Source organism: Xenopus tropicalis, chromosome 1, assembly GCF_000004195.4.
Source record: "Xenopus tropicalis strain Nigerian chromosome 1, UCB_Xtro_10.0, whole genome shotgun sequence".
Lineage (NCBI taxonomy): Eukaryota > Metazoa > Chordata > Amphibia > Anura > Pipidae > Xenopus > Xenopus tropicalis.
The window spans coordinates 11,449,409-11,468,465 of record NC_030677.2 but is presented as its reverse complement, the minus strand read 5'-3'; the positions used below and the strand labels follow the sequence as shown (position 1 = coordinate 11,468,465).

Genomic DNA, 19,057 nt, shown 5'->3' with positions numbered 1-19,057 from the left:
TGTGAGCTGAAGTGCTCTGGCTTCTTAAATGCAAATTGCAGATTAGTTTAAATGCTCTAATTGTTCTGAAGAGTTCTGAATTTTCTAATGAGTTCCCTGATTGGCCAATGCAGAGTTCTCCTCTTTATCTATATCACTTCTACTTCATGTTCCATACAGGCAGGTTATTGGGCCCTGACAGAACTGGTCCTGCTGCTTGTCAGTATGTTTGGTACCTTGGAGTGTAAGCTAAGGACTTTCTATCTATCTATCTATCTATCATCTATCTATCATCTATCTATCTATCATCTACTGTATCTATCTATCTATCTATTTATCATCTATCTATCTATCCATCTATCTATCTATCTATCTATCTATCTATCTATCTATCTATCTATCCATCTATCATCTATCTATCTATCTATCTATCTATCTATCTATCTATCTATCATCTATCTATTTATCTATCAATCATCTATCTATCTATCTATCTATCTATCTACTGTATCTATCATCATCTCTCTCTCTATCTACTGTATCTATCACCATCTTTCTCTCTATACAGGCTATGAGCAAACTTAGGGGGCTGTTCCTGCTGAATTGTGCTTAGTACAGGGGAGTCCCTATGTGCCATAGTTTTATGGTATCTCTCTGTACAGGCTATGGGCAAACTTAGGGGGCTGTTCCTGCTGAATTGTGCTTAGTACAGGGGAATCCCTATGCTGCCATAGTTTTATGGTATCTCTCTGTACAGGCTATGAGCAAACTTAGGGGGCTGTTCCTGCTGAATTGTGCTTAGTACAGGGGAATCCCTATTCTTCCATAGTTTTATGGTATCTCTCTGTACAGGCTATGAGCAAACTTAGGGGGCTGTTCCTGCTGAATTGTGCTTAGTACAGGGGAATCCCTATTCTTCCATAGTTTTATGGTATCTCTCTGTACAGGCTATGAGCAAACTTAGGGGGCTGTTCCTGCTGAATTGTGCTTAGTACAGGGGAATCCCTATTCTTCCATAGTTTTATGGTATCTCTCTGTACAGGCTATGAGCAAACTTAGGGGGCTGTTCCTGCTGAATTGTGCTTAGTACAGGGGAATCCCTATGTGCCATAGTTTTATGGTATCTCTCTGTACAGGCTATGGGCCAAACTTAGGGGGCTGTTCCTGCTGAATTGTGCTTAGTACAGGGGAATCCCTATGTGCCCATAGTTTTATGGTATCTCTCTGTACAGGCTATGAGCAAACTTAGGGGGCTGTTCCTGCTGAATTGTGCTTAGTACAGGGGAATCCCTATGTGCCATAGTTTTATGGTATCTCTCTGTACAGGCTATGAGCAAACTTAGGGGGCTGTTCCTGCTGAATATGTGTGTGTGGCTGGCTGGTATTTGATATTTAATAAATAAAGCCCATATTAGACTATTTCGGCAGCTATGTGCATTTATATAGCGTATGCCAGTACTTCACACTGCAAGAAAGTAAAATCTTGCTGTTTTAGGACAAAGCCTTTAAATGCCGCTGGTTTAAGGTGCTGTAAACAACGGCATCAAAATATAAAATGAAACATTCCCCCAATAAAGCTAAAATAGGAGGCACTGGGGGTGCCCATTAGAGCCGAAAAAGGAACATTTCCATTCATTAAACACTGCGAGCTAAACACCTAACCGACCTGAAATTGGTTTCACGGGTCAGAACATCCTTGAGTAATCAAATAATATTCTGAGTTAGACTTTAACAAGCTCAGGGCCTGCAGTCTTAGCAGAAGTCTCTATAAATATTAATTCTATGGCAACATGGCCGCCCCGAGCAGTCACCCAGAATGAGATCAATGTGGGAGGCTTGGGGGGAAGGTGGATACAGCTGTTTCATGGGAAAGAGACTGTAACAGACTGAACTTAAGGGAACAGTAACACTGAAAAATGAAAGTGCTTTAAAGTAATTAGAATATAATGTACTGTTTTCCTGCACTGGTACAGCTGGGGTGTTTGCTACAGAAACCCTACTATAGTTTATATAAATACCCCGCTGTGTAGCCCCGGGGGCAGCCATTCCTGCACGGTACAGCTGGGGTGTTTGCTACAGAAACCCTACTATAGTTTATATAAATACCCCGCTGTGTAGCCCCGGGGGCAGCCATTCCTGCACTGGTACAGCTGGGGTGTTTGCTACAGAAACCCTACTATAGTTTATATAAATACCCCGCTGTGTAGCCCCGGGGGCAGCCATTCCTGCACTGGTACAGCTGGGGTGTTTGCTACAGAAACCCTACTATAGTTTATATAAATACCCCACTGTGTAGCCCCGGGGGCAGCCATTCCTGCACTGGTACAGCTGGGGTGTTTGCTACAGAAACCCTACTATAGTTTATATAAATACCCCGCTGTGTGACCCCGGGGGCAGCCATTCCTGCACTGGTACAGCTGGGGTGTTTGCTACAGAAACCCTACTATAGTTTATATAAATACCCCGCTGTGTAGCCCCGGGGGCAGCCATTCCTGCACTGGTACAGCTGGGGTGTTTGCTACAGAAACCCTACTATAGTTTATATAAATACCCCGCTGTGTAGCCCCGGGGGCAGCCGTTCCTGCACTGGTACAGCTGGGGTGTTTGCTACAGAAACCCTACTATAGTTTATATAAATACCCCGCTGTGTAGCCCCGGGGGCAGCCATTCCTGCACTGGTACAGCTGGGGTGTTTGCTACAGAAACCCTACTATAGTTTATATAAATACCCCACTGTGTAGCCCCGGGGGCAGCCATTCCTGCACCGGTACAGCTGGGGTGTTTGCTACAGAAACCCTACTATAGTTTATATAAATACCCCGCTGTGTAGCCCCGGGGGCAGCCATTCCTGCACCGGTACAGCTGGGGTGTTTGCTACAGAAACCCTACTATAGTTTATATAAATACCCCGCTGTGTGACCCCGGGGGCAGCCATTCCTGCACTGGTACAGCTGGGGTGTTTGCTACAGAAACCCTACTATAGTTTATATAAATACCCCGCTGTGTAGCCCCGGGGGCAGCCATTCCTGCACTGGTACAGCTGGGGTGTTTGCTACAGAAACCCTACTATAGTTTATATAAATACCCCGCTGTGTAGCCCCGGGGGCAGCCGTTCCTGCACTGGTACAGCTGGGGTGTTTGCTACAGAAACCCTACTATAGTTTATATAAATACCCCGCTGTGTAGCCCCGGGGGCAGCCATTCCTGCACGGTACAGCTGGGGTGTTTGCTACAGAAACCCTACTATAGTTTATATAAATACCCCCGCTGTGTAGCCCCGGGGGCAGCCATTCCTGCACTGGTACAGCTGGGGTGTTTGCTACAGAAACCCTACTATAGTTTATATAAATACCCCGCTGTGGAGCCCCCGGGGGAGCCATTCCTGCACTGGTACAGCTGGGGTGTTTGCTACAGAAACCCTACTATATTTTATATAAATACCCCGCTGTGTGACCCCGGGGGCAGCCATTCCTGCACTGGTACAGCTGGGGTGTTTGCTACAGAAACCCTACTATAGTTTATATAAATACCCCGCTGTGTAGCCCCGGGGGCAGCCATTCCTGCACGGTACAGCTGGGGTGTTTGCTACAGAAACCCTACTATAGTTTATATAAATACCCCGCTGTGTAGCCCCGGGGGCAGCCATTCCTGCACTGGTACAGCTGGGGTGTTTGCTACAGAAACCCTACTATAGTTTATATAAATACCCCGCTGTGTAGCCCCGGGGGCAGCCATTCCTGCACTGGTACAGCTGGGGTGTTTGCTACAGAAACCCTACTATAGTTTATATAAATACCCCGCTGTGGAGCCCCCGGCGGAGCCATTCCTGCACTGGTACAGCTGGGGTGTTTGCTACAGAAACCCTACTATAGTTTATATAAATACCCCGCTGTGTAGCCCCGGGGGCAGCCATTCCTGCACTGGTACAGCTGGGGTGTTTGCTACAGAAACCCTACTATAGTTTATATAAATACCCCGCTGTGTAGCCCCGGGGGCAGCCATTCCTGCACTGGTACAGCTGGGGTGTTTGCTACAGAAACCCTACTATAGTTTATATAAATACCCCGCTGTGTAGCCCCGGGGGCAGCCATTCCTGCACCGGTACAGCTGGGGTGTTTGCTACAGAAACCCTACTATAGTTTATATAAATACCCCGCTGTGTAGCCCCGGGGGCAGCTGTTCCTTCACTGGTACAGCTGGGGTGTTTGCTACAGAAACCCTACTATAGTTTATATAAATACCCCGCTGTGTAGCCCCGGGGGCAGCCATTCCTGCACTGGTACAGCTGGGGTGTTTGCTACAGAAACCCTACTATAGTTTATATAAATACCCCGCTGTGTAGCCCCGGGGGCAGCCATTCCTGCACTGGTACAGCTGGGGTGTTTGCTACAGAAACCCTACTATAGTTTATATAAATACCCTGCTGTGTAGCCCCGGGGGCAGCCGTTCCTGCACTGGTACAGCTGGGGTGTTTGCTACAGAAACCCTACTATAGTTTATATAAATACCCCGCTGTGTTGCCCCGGGGGCAGCCATTCAAACTGGAAAAAACGAGTAAAAGAAAAGGGACAGGTTACATTGCAGATAACAGATAAGCTCTTTAGAATTCAATGGTGTTTTTTTCTGTTATCTGCTATATAACCTGTTCCTTTTCCCCTTAGAATGGCTGCCCCCATGCCTACACAGCAGCTTTGTTCCTTTAATACACTGTGTAAGTATTTATTCTTCATCCCTCTGATTTACTAATAGCAGCACACTGAGGGGACCTTGGCTGCAAGGGCAGACCATAAAATCAGTAAAGCTGTGGGAAATAGAGTTAGCTTCAGAAATCCTGGGATTGTATAGATGAGGTTATGGGATGGGTCGAGCAGCATGCCGGAGGGGGTGCTGACTGAGTCAGGAATGGCAGGAGAGGGGCCACAGGGTGTAATATATAGCGATAAATCTGGGCGGAGGTCAAACATGCTTATTGAACCTCTATGGTTGGATGTCTGGCACAACAGGTAGCCCAAAGATACCCCAGTACTGCCAGCTGGGTGTGAGCAACGGTGGAGGGGGGGGTAAGGGGGCAAGTGATTGTTGGTAGCAGCGGGGTGTGAATGGCACGGGGGCAGTAAGTGGCAGTGAAGGTCTAGGGGTCCCCCACTATCAAATCCAGTCCATGGTTTGGAGGTACTTATGGCGAGCATTCCATGGCAGGCTATTTGCATTATCAGGTCTCCGTATCCTAAATTATTTATTATCTTGTTAACAAATCTGTGCCCTTCATTCATCCCAAACTGGACTCACTTATCTTTATTTCTTGGTAGTTCTGGTGGGCCAGTGTGGTTATTGCCTGTTTTCGGGTTTAATTTCCCAACAAAAAGGTCCAACGCTTAAAGACTGGTAGCAGATCATATAGTTTTCTTTAGGGCTGGTAATGTTCCATGTGAGTAACTGCACTACAGTAATTATGTGGAAAAGTCCGTAACCACCGTCATGAAATCAATAGATGTATCAGGAGAAAGTTCCACCTGAACTAGAAAACCTACTGTACCCAACCTGGGCATTCCCCTGGAATATACAAGAACCTTAGAACCAAAGAACACAAAGAATGGCAAGCCAAGAAATGTAACAGCCCTAATTTTATATTCACACGCCTACTCTGCACCCTTTATGACATCATGGATGGGCGGGTCAGGCACAGGTCTATAAATACAGGTGCCTTGCCGGGTCAGGTTGGTGGTGGGTGGGTTACTGTTGCATGCGGTGGGTTATAGTTGGGTGTGGTGGGTTACGGATGGGTGTGGTGGGTTACGGATGGGTATGGTGGGGTTACGGATAGATGTGGTGCATTATGGTTGGGTTTGGTGGGTTGCGGGTGGGTGTGGTGGGTTATGGTTGGGTGTGGTGCGTTACGGATGGGTGTGGTGCGTTACGGATGGGTGTGGTGGGCTATGGTTTGGTGTTGTGGGTTACAGATGGGTGTGTTGGGTTATAGTTGGATGTGGTGGGTTACGGATGGGTGTTGTGCGTTACGGATGGGTGTGGTGGGTTATGGTTTGGTGTGGTGGGTTACAGATGGGTGTGTTGTGTTATAGTTGGATGTGGTGGGTTACGGATGGGTGTTGTGGGTTACGGATGAGTGTGGTGGGTTATGTATGGGTGTGGTGGTTCATGGTTGGATGTGGTGGGTTACGGATGGGTCTGGTGGGTGGGAACAAAAAGTCGACCCGCACATCTCTATACTGTAATGTTCTACAGTCTCTGCTAATTGTAATGATATTTTTTTTAGAATGGCAGATTTATTAACAATATACACATTTATTTCAGGAACATGTCTTCTGCAACATCACCTATCATTCTGAAATGGGACCCCAAAAGCTTGGAAATCAGGACCCTTACTGTGGAGAGCCTGCTGGAGCCGCTAGTAACCCAGGTAAGGCCGAGGTTCTGATCCTACATAACGGGTCGTGTCCATTGCTGGGCTGCGTATTGGTGGCTCATTGCTTTCTCTTTGGAACGAACGCTGCTTGGCGATATATATACTTTATGTGGCTTCAAACTCTTTTGTATAAGTTGGTCACTTTATCATTGAAGACCAACTGCTCGTTTCTCTAGCGCTGTGTCTCAATCCCTTCTTCAAAAGTCTTTTTATTTTTGTTATAGTAAAGCTACGCTGTTCTCCAGTAGTTTTGTAGCCGTAGCTCCCTGTAATGTTAATGTTATAGATGATAAAAACATCTTTGTTGGTCTTCGTTGGTATTTGTTGTTTATTTTGTCTGCACTTTGGATTATTATTATTGGTCTATTTTCAGCCTACAACTGAAATTGACACTTGTTAGTCGGGGGTCACTGACCCCAACAAGCACAATAAGGCTTGTGAGGCTTGTATGTAATTCTATTCTTATTTTTTTATTGCTTATCTCATCTTCTAACAAACTCTAGGAGAGTCAAGTCAAGCTCCCTTCAGCAGTCGGCACCTTAACAAATCTATACATTTATTACCAAATGGTTTGGTCTGGGCTCCTCCACACAGTGTAGACACATAGGGGTTTATTTATTTACTTTGGAGACAAACATCACTGGTGATATTGTCTATAGCAACCAATCAGCAATTAGATTTAAATGGTGACCAACAAGTTAGAAAACATAAGCAAAGCTCTGATTAGTTGCTATGGGCAATATCCCCAGTTATGTTTCTCTCCAGTGTTAATAAATACTATTTGGTTGCTGGGGTCTTCATTTTCCTTATTTGCTTAGAATTGGCCATTATATAACATACTAAAAATTAACTTAAAGAGAGATCAGGAAACTTTATATACTGTTGTAAGAAAGTGCACACAATGCTTTTTGAGAGTTAAATTCTATTCAGATGTGTTCAGCTGCGTGTCAAGCTGAGAAAATAATCCCCGGAGTGATAAATGGCAATATAAAGCTGATTAGAGCGTTCCTATTATAACTTCTTAGATATTATTCCCGTAGGCTTATTAGTGCGGCTGGAGAAAGAACAAAAGAGTTGAGCCCTGTAGGATTTGGAAATACCTTATCAATCGGATCTTTCCGAGAATGAGGGGATCTACTCATACTCACTAGTATTTTGGATCAAGCTGCTCTTTGGCTGAAGGAGAGTAGACAAAATGATGGAAATGTGGGATAGCTTCTAGTAAATCTCAATGGAAACAATTATGTGTTTCATGTTAGGTTCAATATTAACTATATTTCTGCTATAAAAGACTTCTGAAGACCAGCACTTTTGGTTTAAGTGCTCTTTAAAGGAAAACTATACCCCCAGAATGAATACTTAACCAACACATAGTTTATATTATGTTAAGTGACCTATTAACTGGAATATATATATCAGTAAATATTGCCCTTTTACATCTTTTCCCTTGAGCCGCCATTTAGTGATGGGCTGTATGCTCCCTCAGAGATCAGCTGACAGGAAGTGATGCAGCTCTAACTGTAATAGGAGGTAGTGTGGGAGTAAAAGGCAGAACTCTGCCCATTCATTGGCTGATGTGACCTAATATGTTTGTATGCTCTTGGTCTGTTCTGGTGCTCCTTGAATCCTATGATCCCAGGAGGTGGCCCTTAGTACTTAAAATATACCAAACAAGATCAAAGAAGATATATTAACTTACCTTCATTTATTATTGCTTTTAAATGTGCTGTTGCTGTTCCATTTGGGGGTGGCGATGTCCTTTGGAATAGAGAATAAGCTATTTACCTGATTGGTAGTTGCCCTATCCAGGTGAATATTCTATTCTCTGATAGGCTACAGCTTCCTGATAGGTACAATAGGCACTCAACACCTATAAGTGATTACAGCTGTTGCTCCCACCAAGTAGAAAGACCCTCCAAAACTACTGGCAGCTAAATGAAGTCTATAGAATCATATATTCTACTGACATAACATCGGACTCAACTTGGGCAGTGCCAGAATTTCTTTTGTTTTGCTTAAAAAAAAGTCTGATTAATCAACAGTTGAACCAGGTTGCTAGATCTGTTACTGTGGGGCAAAATTACTCAGTGGGATTTACTGGGGTAGATTATTCCTCTGCATGGTAGGATTTTATAGGAAGCAGTTGTGGTGGCAACAGTTTCTCCTCAAGCTTTCCTTTAGTCATTGGCCTTAAACTGCCACCCTATGTAGTGCCATTATTTCCTGTGAACATGCAGAACCTAGACCAGGTCAGCAATGGAAGTAGGCAGTGACTTGCGAGGTGGGACTAACCTGGAAGAAAATACAATTTGCCCTCATCAGTATCTACTTGAATCTCTTGCTCTGCTGACTCCAGCTGCCTGTACCAATGTGAATAAACAGAGTGCCACTCACTGTTAATGAATGCACAACCTTTCTTTCCAATGATAAAGCTGAAACTCATATCCCGGGGCTGGTAGAACTCCCTGTGTTAGGATCATTTCTCAGGTAAGGGTTTGCAGTCGGCTCCAGGCTACATCCAGGGATTAGAGCGATGTACATGACACACAGTCAGTTCAATGTGAGTTCAGCAGACAAAATTACTCTTTTGGGTGCTCCCTGTGGCTACATTTACATTTTATGACACATGCGCGTGCTGAATGAAAAGTGGAAGGGCGTTACAAAGCAGCAGGGAAGTTTAGGAAGATGAATAAAGCATTGGCTATCTCCTTTTTCAGGGCAAGCCTCCCCTGGAGGTCCAACTGGTGGTCATGAACTCCCTTAGCTAATAACAAGGTTACAGATGTAGAAAAATCATCTGAACAAGTCATTCAGCCATAGTTCCAAGAATATCAAGGACAGCAAATATGTTTTGACCCCAAATCTCATCCTAACTGATCTTCCAGATGGACTTTAAGGTGTATCTAGAAGACCAAACCATCAAACCACTGGAGTCTAAGAACAGAACAATGTAGAAATGTAGTCTCTTTGCATGTAGGAGGTTCTGTCACTTGACTTGACTCTTCTATTGTCCAATTGGTTGGTGAACACAAATGATTGGCAGCTTGAAAATCAAATCAATAGTAGCTAATTGCTCTTAACTGTCTGGGTCATGTAGTCCTAATATAGTCTCCCTGAGGGTCCAGTAATACTGCAAGTTATAACACCAGTGCTTGGACTTGGGCACTGATTTACTAATAATCAAGGGAAGACATTGGGGAAATTGATATAGAATAATGTTCTTTATCACAATCACATTTTTAAAAAGTTTTTGCTATTTTTCCCAACAATCATTTTTTTCCCCTTGATTGCCAAGCTTTTAATTTTTTGAAAAAAACACGATTGAGAGAACAAAAAAAAGATTTTGGAAAACAAAATTAGCACTATGTAAAAAAAGCAGGATCACATGTATTTTTCCACCATTTCCCCAACACCCTTTGTCAAGTATTAATAAGTCAGCCCGATAGGCTCAAATGGAGACCAAATTGACCGTATTTACATGGACACTTGAGAAATTTATTAAAACTTGATATCAAGTTTCTCAAATATGTTTGAGTTTTCAAGCGTTATCAAGCTAAAAAATGTCCACAAGTCCAATGAAAGTCCATCTATTGATGCTGGAGGACCCTTAAGCTACTGTCCCCTGGACTGCCCCATATTTCCAGGGTTCCCACAGAGACTTGTGTCCATCAGTGCAGCAATCTTGCACCATTTTATGAAACGCTGCATCCAAAATTGCATTTTGCACACTACACTTGTGCTTGTAAATGACCCCCACCTACAGGTCCTGCCATAGAGTAAAGGTCCCCATACACGAGGCGATTTCACTCGTTGTGCGACAAACGATTATATCGACAAACGATCGTATGGCGATCGGCTTTTCATACGATATGCCATCCACGGGCAACGATAATTTGCAAAAGATTTCATCGTATCATTATCGTAAAATACGTACAATCGTACATCTACGTACGATCCAATGTCGTGGCGGAAGCGGTATTTACAGGAAACAGGAAGTGATGTAACATGAAGTGATGTAACATTCTTCTTCGCTGAGTATTTGGGTCCGAAAGTTCTTTCGTGTGCGGCGAACAACAAACGATGTGTGCAATATTCACACCTGAAGGCCCTGTGATCCCCCTACATTAGTATTCACCATCCACATAAAGCAGACTGTAGCCACACCATTGTCTGCTGTAGACTATATGTGTGTCACACCATACTCCACCAGTGTTGCCAGCATTTTTGGGAATACACAAAAAGTTTTTCTACAGATCCCAAAGTTTTCATATACGAGCCATTAGTTCTGCAAAGAACGAACGTTTATGCACGTTCGTGTTGTTCCGTTTATGTTCGTTGACTTCCGCTGCTGGCAATCATGACATGCGCAGAGAACAATCGTTCCAAGACAAATGTCTGACACTCACACCAACTAAAATTTTTAAACCTGGCCAATCGATTTTGGGGACGATAGTGTCGTGTCAATTAGTGGGCCGACGATCGTTTGCACACCATCAACTATACGATAACTTAATGATAGTATCGGATCGTTCGGGAATCGGTCGTTTGACAGTAAAAAATCGGCCCGTGTATGGGGCCTTAAAACAGGAATGAAAAAGAGAAGGAAATACACTATGAAGTAAATTATAACTTTTTATTTTTTCCCAAAATAACCTACTTTGAGATGAGTAAACACTGTTGATTGCTTAGTTTGACTTTGAAGAAATCACTGTGATTATTCTCTTTATTTGCTAGAAATGTAGACTGAGCTCACAATAAAACAGCACTGAGAATTTAGGCTGTTCCTGACTCCCGAGTCAAACTGTCATGGCATTGTAGCCTATTGAATGGAAGTACAAGGAGTACCTGGGGGCCATCGCCACCGAACAAAGAGTTGAATAACTCCTTTATAATACTAGCTTTCATGTTAACATTTAGAATTCATAATAAACCCAGTTACATAGCAGCTAATTAGATTACAGGTATGGGATCTATTATCCAGAATTCTTGGGCACCTGGAGTTTTCTGCATTAGGGCTATTTCCACAATATGCTTTAATGCTGCTAAAAAAAATATACACATTAAGAAAACACAATAGAGTGGCTGCCGTCAACATGGTGCTGAGGGAACCCCTTGGGGTTCATGATATTCAGGTGTTGGATGTTCTGATGGAACTTTTCATGGTTATTGTGAGCTCTCCAGGAACATAAAGATAGGCAGGCCAGATACAGTAATGCTAAAAAGACATGTACGCATTAAGAAAACACAATAGAGTGGCTGCCGTCAACATGGTGCTGAGGGGACCATTTGAGGTTCATGGTATTCAGGTGCTGGATGTTCTGATGGAACTTTTAATGGTTATTGTGAGCTCTCCAGGAACATAAAGATAGGCAGGCCAGATACAGTAATGCTAAAAAGACATGTACGCATTAAGAAAACACAATAGAGTGGCTGCCGTCAACATGGTGCTGAGGGGACCATTTGAGGTTCATGGTATTCAATTGTTGGATGTTCTGATGGAACTTTTAATGGTTATTGTGAGCTCTCTAGGAACATAAAGATAGGCAGGCCTGATACAGTAATGCAATACAAGAACCTTGTGGAATCTAAAGAAGGGGCTTGGTGGGGCCAATATCTGAACCTGAGGTTGATGGTGTTGGATGGAACTTTACATGGTTATTGTGAGTTCTCCAGGAATATAAAGATAGGCAGGCCAGATACAGTAATGCAATACAAGAACCTTGTGGAATCTAAAGAAGGGGCTTGGTGGGGCCAATATCTGAACCTGAGGTTGATGGTGTTGGATGGAACTTTACATGGTTATTGTGAGTTCTCCAGGAATATAAAGATAGGCAGGCCAGATACAGTAATGCAATACAAGAACCTTGTGGAATCTAAAGAAGGGGCTTGGTGGGGCCAATATCTGAACCTGAGGTTGATGGTGTTGGATGGAACTTTACATGGTTATTGTGAGTTCTCCAGGAATATAAAGATAGGCAGGCCAGATACAGTAATGCTAAAAAGACATGTACACATTAAGAAAATGCAATAGAGGGGCTGCCGACAACATGGTGCTGAGGGAACCACTTGGGGTTCATGGTATTCAGGTGTTGTTGGATGTTCTAATGGAACTTTTCATGGTTTTTGTTCTCTATGAACATATAGATAGGCAGAAGAAACTTGGGGAATCTAAAGAGGGGGCAGCTTAGTGGGACCAATATCTGAGCCTGTGCACAAAACCTTATAGGATAAAATCTAGGCTGAGCAACACTATCCCCAAGTGTAAAGGCTTTGATTGTACCTGTAAGTGAAAATAACATGAACATTTATTACAGCGATGAAGAACATGGCAAATCTATATCACCGCACATTAATTACAGTGATTGGTTGCTGTCACCTTATGCAGCGACTACCCCCCGAGTCTCTGGGCTCCTTTAATGTCGGAAGTCTGCATATAACCATAGTGATTAGGATTCATGCATTTTATAATTGTAGCCAGGTGTCTGGGAAGAGAATGCTTTCACCCAGACAATAAATTGCTAGTTCTGGTTTGTGTACTGGAACAGAATTCATTTGAATAAGCAAAAAGCTTTTCTACAACAACAAAAAAACAGGCAAAATGTTGCACATTATAGAGGAGAGAAGGGAGAAAAATCTAATTATGGGAATATATAGGGTAGCAATGGGACTTGCCTTTGAGTTCCATGTGGGGCATAACCCTTAGGAGTGGGAGCTGCCATGTAGCGTGCCTTGGTCAAGTGTGACTCAATACACCGCCATGGCAACAACAGCAACCCCAGCTGTAGCCCCCAGTTATAGCTTTATTAACATACATTTCTGCCCTATATATTCCCAGGACCAGTCACTTTATGGAGACAGGGAATGGTATAGCTGCACACAATGTAGCCCCTAGTGCCAGGCATAATGGAACCCTAAAACAAACCACTTATTAGTTGCTATGGGTTACTGCCCATACTTTGCCCAGTGTTGATAAATGAGCCCCATTGAATGCTTATAAGCCAGTGCCCCACTGGGCCATTATTCCTCCTGGGCCCCCGGCAGCCTCAGGGTCTGCCTCTCTATATTTATGCCACTTCTGCATGGGGTTAGTGAAATCACCTTCCCAATGATATAAAGTCTTCCCACTGCATGGAATACATACACGGCTCAGGCATAATGTCGTTTCTATGCCCTCTGGGCAACCAGTTAGTTCTGCTGAGCAGGTATTTGACCTTAAGGAGACAGACTTGAAAAAAGGCAGGTCAGAGATAATGCTGTTATAAGAGGAATGAGGCTTAACCTGAATAGAACGTGCTACTAGTGACCCTCTATGCACAAAAGATAGAATAATCCCTTGTAATTGAATATTTGGGGGATGTGGGGATGGTGGATGAATGCATAACAGGGGCAGAAAGTGCTACCAGTGACCCTTTATACACAGAACACTGAAAATCCCTTGTAATAGAATAAGTGGGGGGAAGGGGGTCTGCGGAATACATGCATGCATAACGGGAGCAATATTTGGCCCTCTAGTGGCATTATTGTGAATTGCAACTCCAACACTAGCACCCAAGGAAGCAACGAATGACTCGGCCAATAGCGTACAATTATTCTAATTCTGAAAGCTCAGACTCAGGCACACTTTACTGCTGTGCTGCAAGTTGGAGTGATATCCCCCCCCCCTCACCCCCAGCAGCCGATCAGCAGAACAATGGGAAGGGAGCAAGATAGCAGCTCCCAGTAGGTATCAGAATAGCACTCAATAGTAAGAAATCCAAGTCCAGCTTGGGACTCCTCCAGTTACATGGGAGTAGGAGAAACAATAGGTTAGCTGAAAGCTCAGACTCAGGCACACTTTACTGCTGCGCTGCAAGTTGGAGTGATATCCCCCCCCCTCACCCCCAGCAGCCGATCAGCAGAACAATGGGAAGCAAGCAAGATAGCAGCTCCCAGTAGGTATCAGAATAGCACTCAATAGTAAGAAATCCAAGTCCGACTTGGGACTCCTCCAGTTACATGGGAGTAGGAGAAACAATAGGTTAGCTGAAAGCAGTTCTAATGTGTAGCGCTGGCTCCTTCTGAAAGCTCAGACTCAGGCACACTTTACTGCTGCACTGCAAGTTGGAGTGATATCCCCCCCACCCCCCTCATCCCCAGCAGCCGATCAGCAGAACAATGGGAAGGGAGCAAGATAGCAGCTCCCAGTAGGTATCAGAATAGCACTCAATAGTAAGAAATCCAAGTCCGGCTTGGGACTCCTCCAGTTACATGGGAGTAGGAGAAACAATAGGTTAGCTGAAAGCAGTTCTAATGTGTAGCGCTGGCTGAAAGCTCAGACTCAGGCACAAGGCACTGAGATGGCGCCTACACACCAATATTACAGCTACAAATACATTAGTTGGTTCTAGAATAAAAGGTTAAATGGCAGAGGGAATTATTTGCTATGTAACAGGGTTACATGGCCAAATCCCAGTACCGAATCCTGGATTCATTGCATTGTTATTGTAACAATAACGCACGCTGGTGTTGTACCTGCATTGCAATGAGATAAAACAGAACTAATGCAGAGACGGAGCTGAAAGCAAAATGCTACATCCCCCGAGCAGTCACAGTTGAACCTGCGTTAACAACATTTTATACAGCAGTAAAAGTGAGCAAATGCCAGGTACCATGAGTGACAGCTCCCCCCAGGCTGGAGGGTTTCTGAGTCTCCAATGCGGCCATATCCAACATCACCGACTAACAGGGGATTCTGGGAGTTCAAGAAAAATGAAGGTTACAAGGCAAAGGCACTTTGGGTGGCAAAGCATTTGCCAATGTCATGGGAAAACTCATTATACAGAAGTGAGCAGATGAAAGAAAGGCTTTGGGCACGCCAACGGCAAAGCTATACGGTGGAGCGAATGGACTAAATACAATGAGGCGAAACAAAGCAAAAATAAGATACAAATAAACCCCAAAACACTTTAAGGTAAACTAATGTAGGGGAACATGGGGAGGTCGTTGGGGGGAAATTGGAGCTCCAGGCACTATATTGATATCATTTCCTCAACAAATCAATGGGTCTCACCCTTAGGTGAACAAGGCAGCACCCACTGTGCCAAGCACATAGGGACATAACAACTCGATACAAGGGGGCTTCCAACCATACGGAAATACCATTTAATGTTATAGGGGAACCCAAGAACAGCATCTAACAACTGGAATAGCAAAAAGCAGCCAGCGGTGTATCCAAATCCAAGCAGATTTGGGCCCATAGTTTATAGGCCATTAATAATTTACCAACAAGTACATTGCTTCCCTATATACATATATATATATTGTTGCTGCTCTATGTGGCATATTAAGCTTTGAAAACCCCTTTTCCACTGGGCGCCCACACACCAATCGCTTTCATAGGAAATGGCCGCGTGCAAAATAAAAATGTATAATTTCCGTGTTTCACTCCATTTGCTGTTTGTTGGGTCTGAACTAATGTGAACTTCTTTGTGCCAGGAATGAAGATGTTCCTATTTAGCGGCTGCTACAGCACTCAGGGAAGATGGAAAGTTCTGCTTTGTGATAGAGAAATAAATGTGAGCATCTCAGGGATTATTATCTTTTGCTAACTGATCCATAGCGCAACGGCGGCTTTATGTGATGTTTATTAAAGGCACAGGCACTGAACCAAATGCATCTTCTTCTGCTTTCATTATGTTCTCTATAGCTTTCATAAGCATATACTGTATATATGTACAATGCACAGCTTGGAAACTGATTTAAATCACCCTGCCCTGCTTTACGGCTGAGATTCTAGCTATCTGTATAACAGAGCATTCTGTCACAGTGGCACAGATCCTATCTGATCCCCCCCATTGTAAGCAGCAGTCCTGCCCTGCTTTATGGCTGAGATTCTAGCTATCTGTATAACAGAGCATTCTGTCACAGTGGCACAGATCCTATCTGATCCCCCCATTGTAAGCAGCAGTCCTGCCCTGCTTTATGGCTGAGATTCTAGCTATCTGTATAACAGAGCATTCTGTCACAGTGGCACAGATCCTATCTGATCCCCCCCCATTGTAAGCAGCAGTCCTGCCCTGCTTTATGGCTGAGATTCTAGCTATCTGTATAACAGAGCATTCTGTCACAGTGGCACAGATCCTATCTGATCCCCCCTCCCCCATTGTAAGCAGCAGTCCTACCCTGCTTTATGGCTGAGATTCTAGCTATCTGTATAACAGAGCATTCTGTCACAGTGGCACAGATCCTATCTGATCCCCCCTCCCCCATTGTAAGCAGCAGTCCTGCCCTGCTTTATGGCTGAGATTCTAGCTATCTGTATAACAGAGCATTCTGTCACAGTGGCACAGACCCTATCTGATCCCCCCATTGTAAGCAGCAGTCCTGCCCTGCTTTATGGCTGAGATTCTAGCTATCTGTATAACAGAGCATTCTGTCACAGTGGCACAGATCCTATCTGATCCCCCCCATTGTAAGCAGCAGTCCTGCCCTGCTTTATGGCTGAGATTCTAGCTATCTGTATAACAGAGCATTCTGTCACAGTGGCACAGATCCTATCTGATCCCCCCCCATTGTAAGCAGCAGTCCTGCCCTGCTTTATGGCTGAGATTCTAGCTATCTGTATAACAGAGCATTCTGTCACAGTGGCACAGATCCTATCTGATCCCCCCATTGTAAGCAGCAGTCCTGCCCTGCTTTATGGCTGAGATTCTAGCTATCTGTATAACAGAGCATTCTGTCACAGTGGCACAGATCCTATCTGATCCCCCCATTGTAAGCAGCAGTCCTGCCCTGCTTTATGGCTGAGATTCTAGCTATCTGTATAACAGAGCATTCTGTCACAGTGGCACAGATCCTATCTGATCCCCCCATTGTAAGCAGCAGTCCTGCCCTGCTTTATGGCTGAGATTCTAGCTATCTGTATAACAGAGCATTCTGTCACAGTGGCACAGATCCTATCTGATCCCCCCATTGTAAGCAGCAGTCCTGCCCTGCTTTATGGCTGAGATTCTAGCTATCTGTATAACAGAGCATTCTGTCACAGTGGCACAGATCCTATCTGATCCCCCCATTGTAAGCAGCAGTCCTGCCCTGCTTTACGGCTGAGATTCTAGCTATCTGTATAACAGAGCATTCTGTCACAGTGGCACAGATCCTATCTGATCCCCCCATTGTAAGCAGCAGTCCTGCCCTGCTTTATGGCTGAGATTCTAGCTATCTGTATAACAGAGCATTCTGTCACAGTGGCACAGATCCTATCTGATCCCCCCATTGTAAGCAGCAGTCCTGCCCTGCTTTATGGCTGAGATTCTAGCTATCTGTATAACAGAGCATTCTGTCACAGTGGCACAGATCCTATCTGATCCCCCCATTGTAAGCAGCAGTCCTGCCCTGCTTTATGGCTGAGATTCTAGCTATCTGTATAACAGAGCATTCTGTCACAGTGGCACAGATCCTATCTGATCCCCCCCCATTGTAAGCAGCAGTCCTGCCCTGCTTTATGGCTGAGATTCTAGCTATCTGTATAACAGAGCATTCTGTCACAGTGGCACAGATCCTATCTGATCCCCCCATTGTAAGCAGCAGTCCTACCCTGCTTTATGGCTGAGATTCTAGCTATCTGTATAACAGAGCATTCTGTCACAGTGGCACAGATCCTATCTGATTATTTTTTTTTTCCAAACCTAAGTCTATATATTATATACCTGCTCTGACACAGTGTATCAATGTGCAGCCAGTTGATCGGGAAGGGGATCTTTCCCATAGTGAGAGCAATGCCAATGCTTAGAGGCTTCCTTAACAACTGAATGCTTGAATCCCTTTATTGATTTAACTGACATTCTCTGTACTTTTCCTCCCTCAGTAACATGATTTAATTTTTTTTTAAGGAACTTCATTTGGACTTTTTATTTTCCATTATTATTGTTCATTGGAGTGAAAGGTGCCATAACAGATAATCGTTAATCAAAATCATTTTTCTAGGAGAATAGAGTATTTTTATTGCACAGATTTTGTGGGAGCTCTGAGTTTACTCAACCAAAAACAGGAACATCGTGTGTTTATTTTACTTACACTTTGCTTATTTCCTTGAAAAAAACCTTTTATTGGGTGTTTCCTCTTAATTAACAACAATCAACTGGGACATTGCATAGGATTTAATTTCCAGTAAAGACAAGGTAATTCAGTTAATGTGCATCGGCAGTGTTGTAATGACAAGATTGGGACACAAAGAGATATAGGCAGTTACACAGGAGCAACGGGGGTGATGAACAGGAATAGATAGAGAAATAGATGGTTAGATGATAGATAGATAGATAGATGATTATTGATACATAGTTAAATGATAGATAGATGATAGATAGATAGATAGATAGATAGATAGATAGATGATAGATGAAGAGAGAGAGAGATAGGTGATAGATAGATAGATAGATAGATAGATGAAGAGAGAGAGAGAGAGAGAGAGAGAGAGAGAGAGAGATGATAGATAGATAGATAGATAGATGATAGATAGATAGAAGATGATTGATACATAGTTAAATGATAGATAGATAGATAGATAGATAGATAGATAGATAGATGATAGATAGACAGATGGATAATTAGATAGATCAAAGATGATTGATAGATAGATAGATAGATAGATAGATACATTAGATAGATAGATAGATAGAT

General features: G+C 43.7%; 1 protein-coding gene across 4 annotated transcripts in view; it reads left to right on the top strand.

Moving 5' to 3' along the window:
* The window catches only part of ctnna2 (catenin alpha 2), a 1,024,232-nt gene that overhangs the window by 77,627 nt on the left and 927,548 nt on the right, over window positions 1-19,057 (top strand). For all 4 annotated transcript variants that reach the window (XM_031895802.1, NM_001097305.1, XM_031895831.1 and 1 more), the window contains 1 exon segment: window positions 6,292-6,397. In XM_031895802.1, coding sequence (XP_031751662.1) covers window positions 6,296-6,397 — 102 coding nt within the window. In that variant the 5' untranslated portion in view covers window positions 6,292-6,295.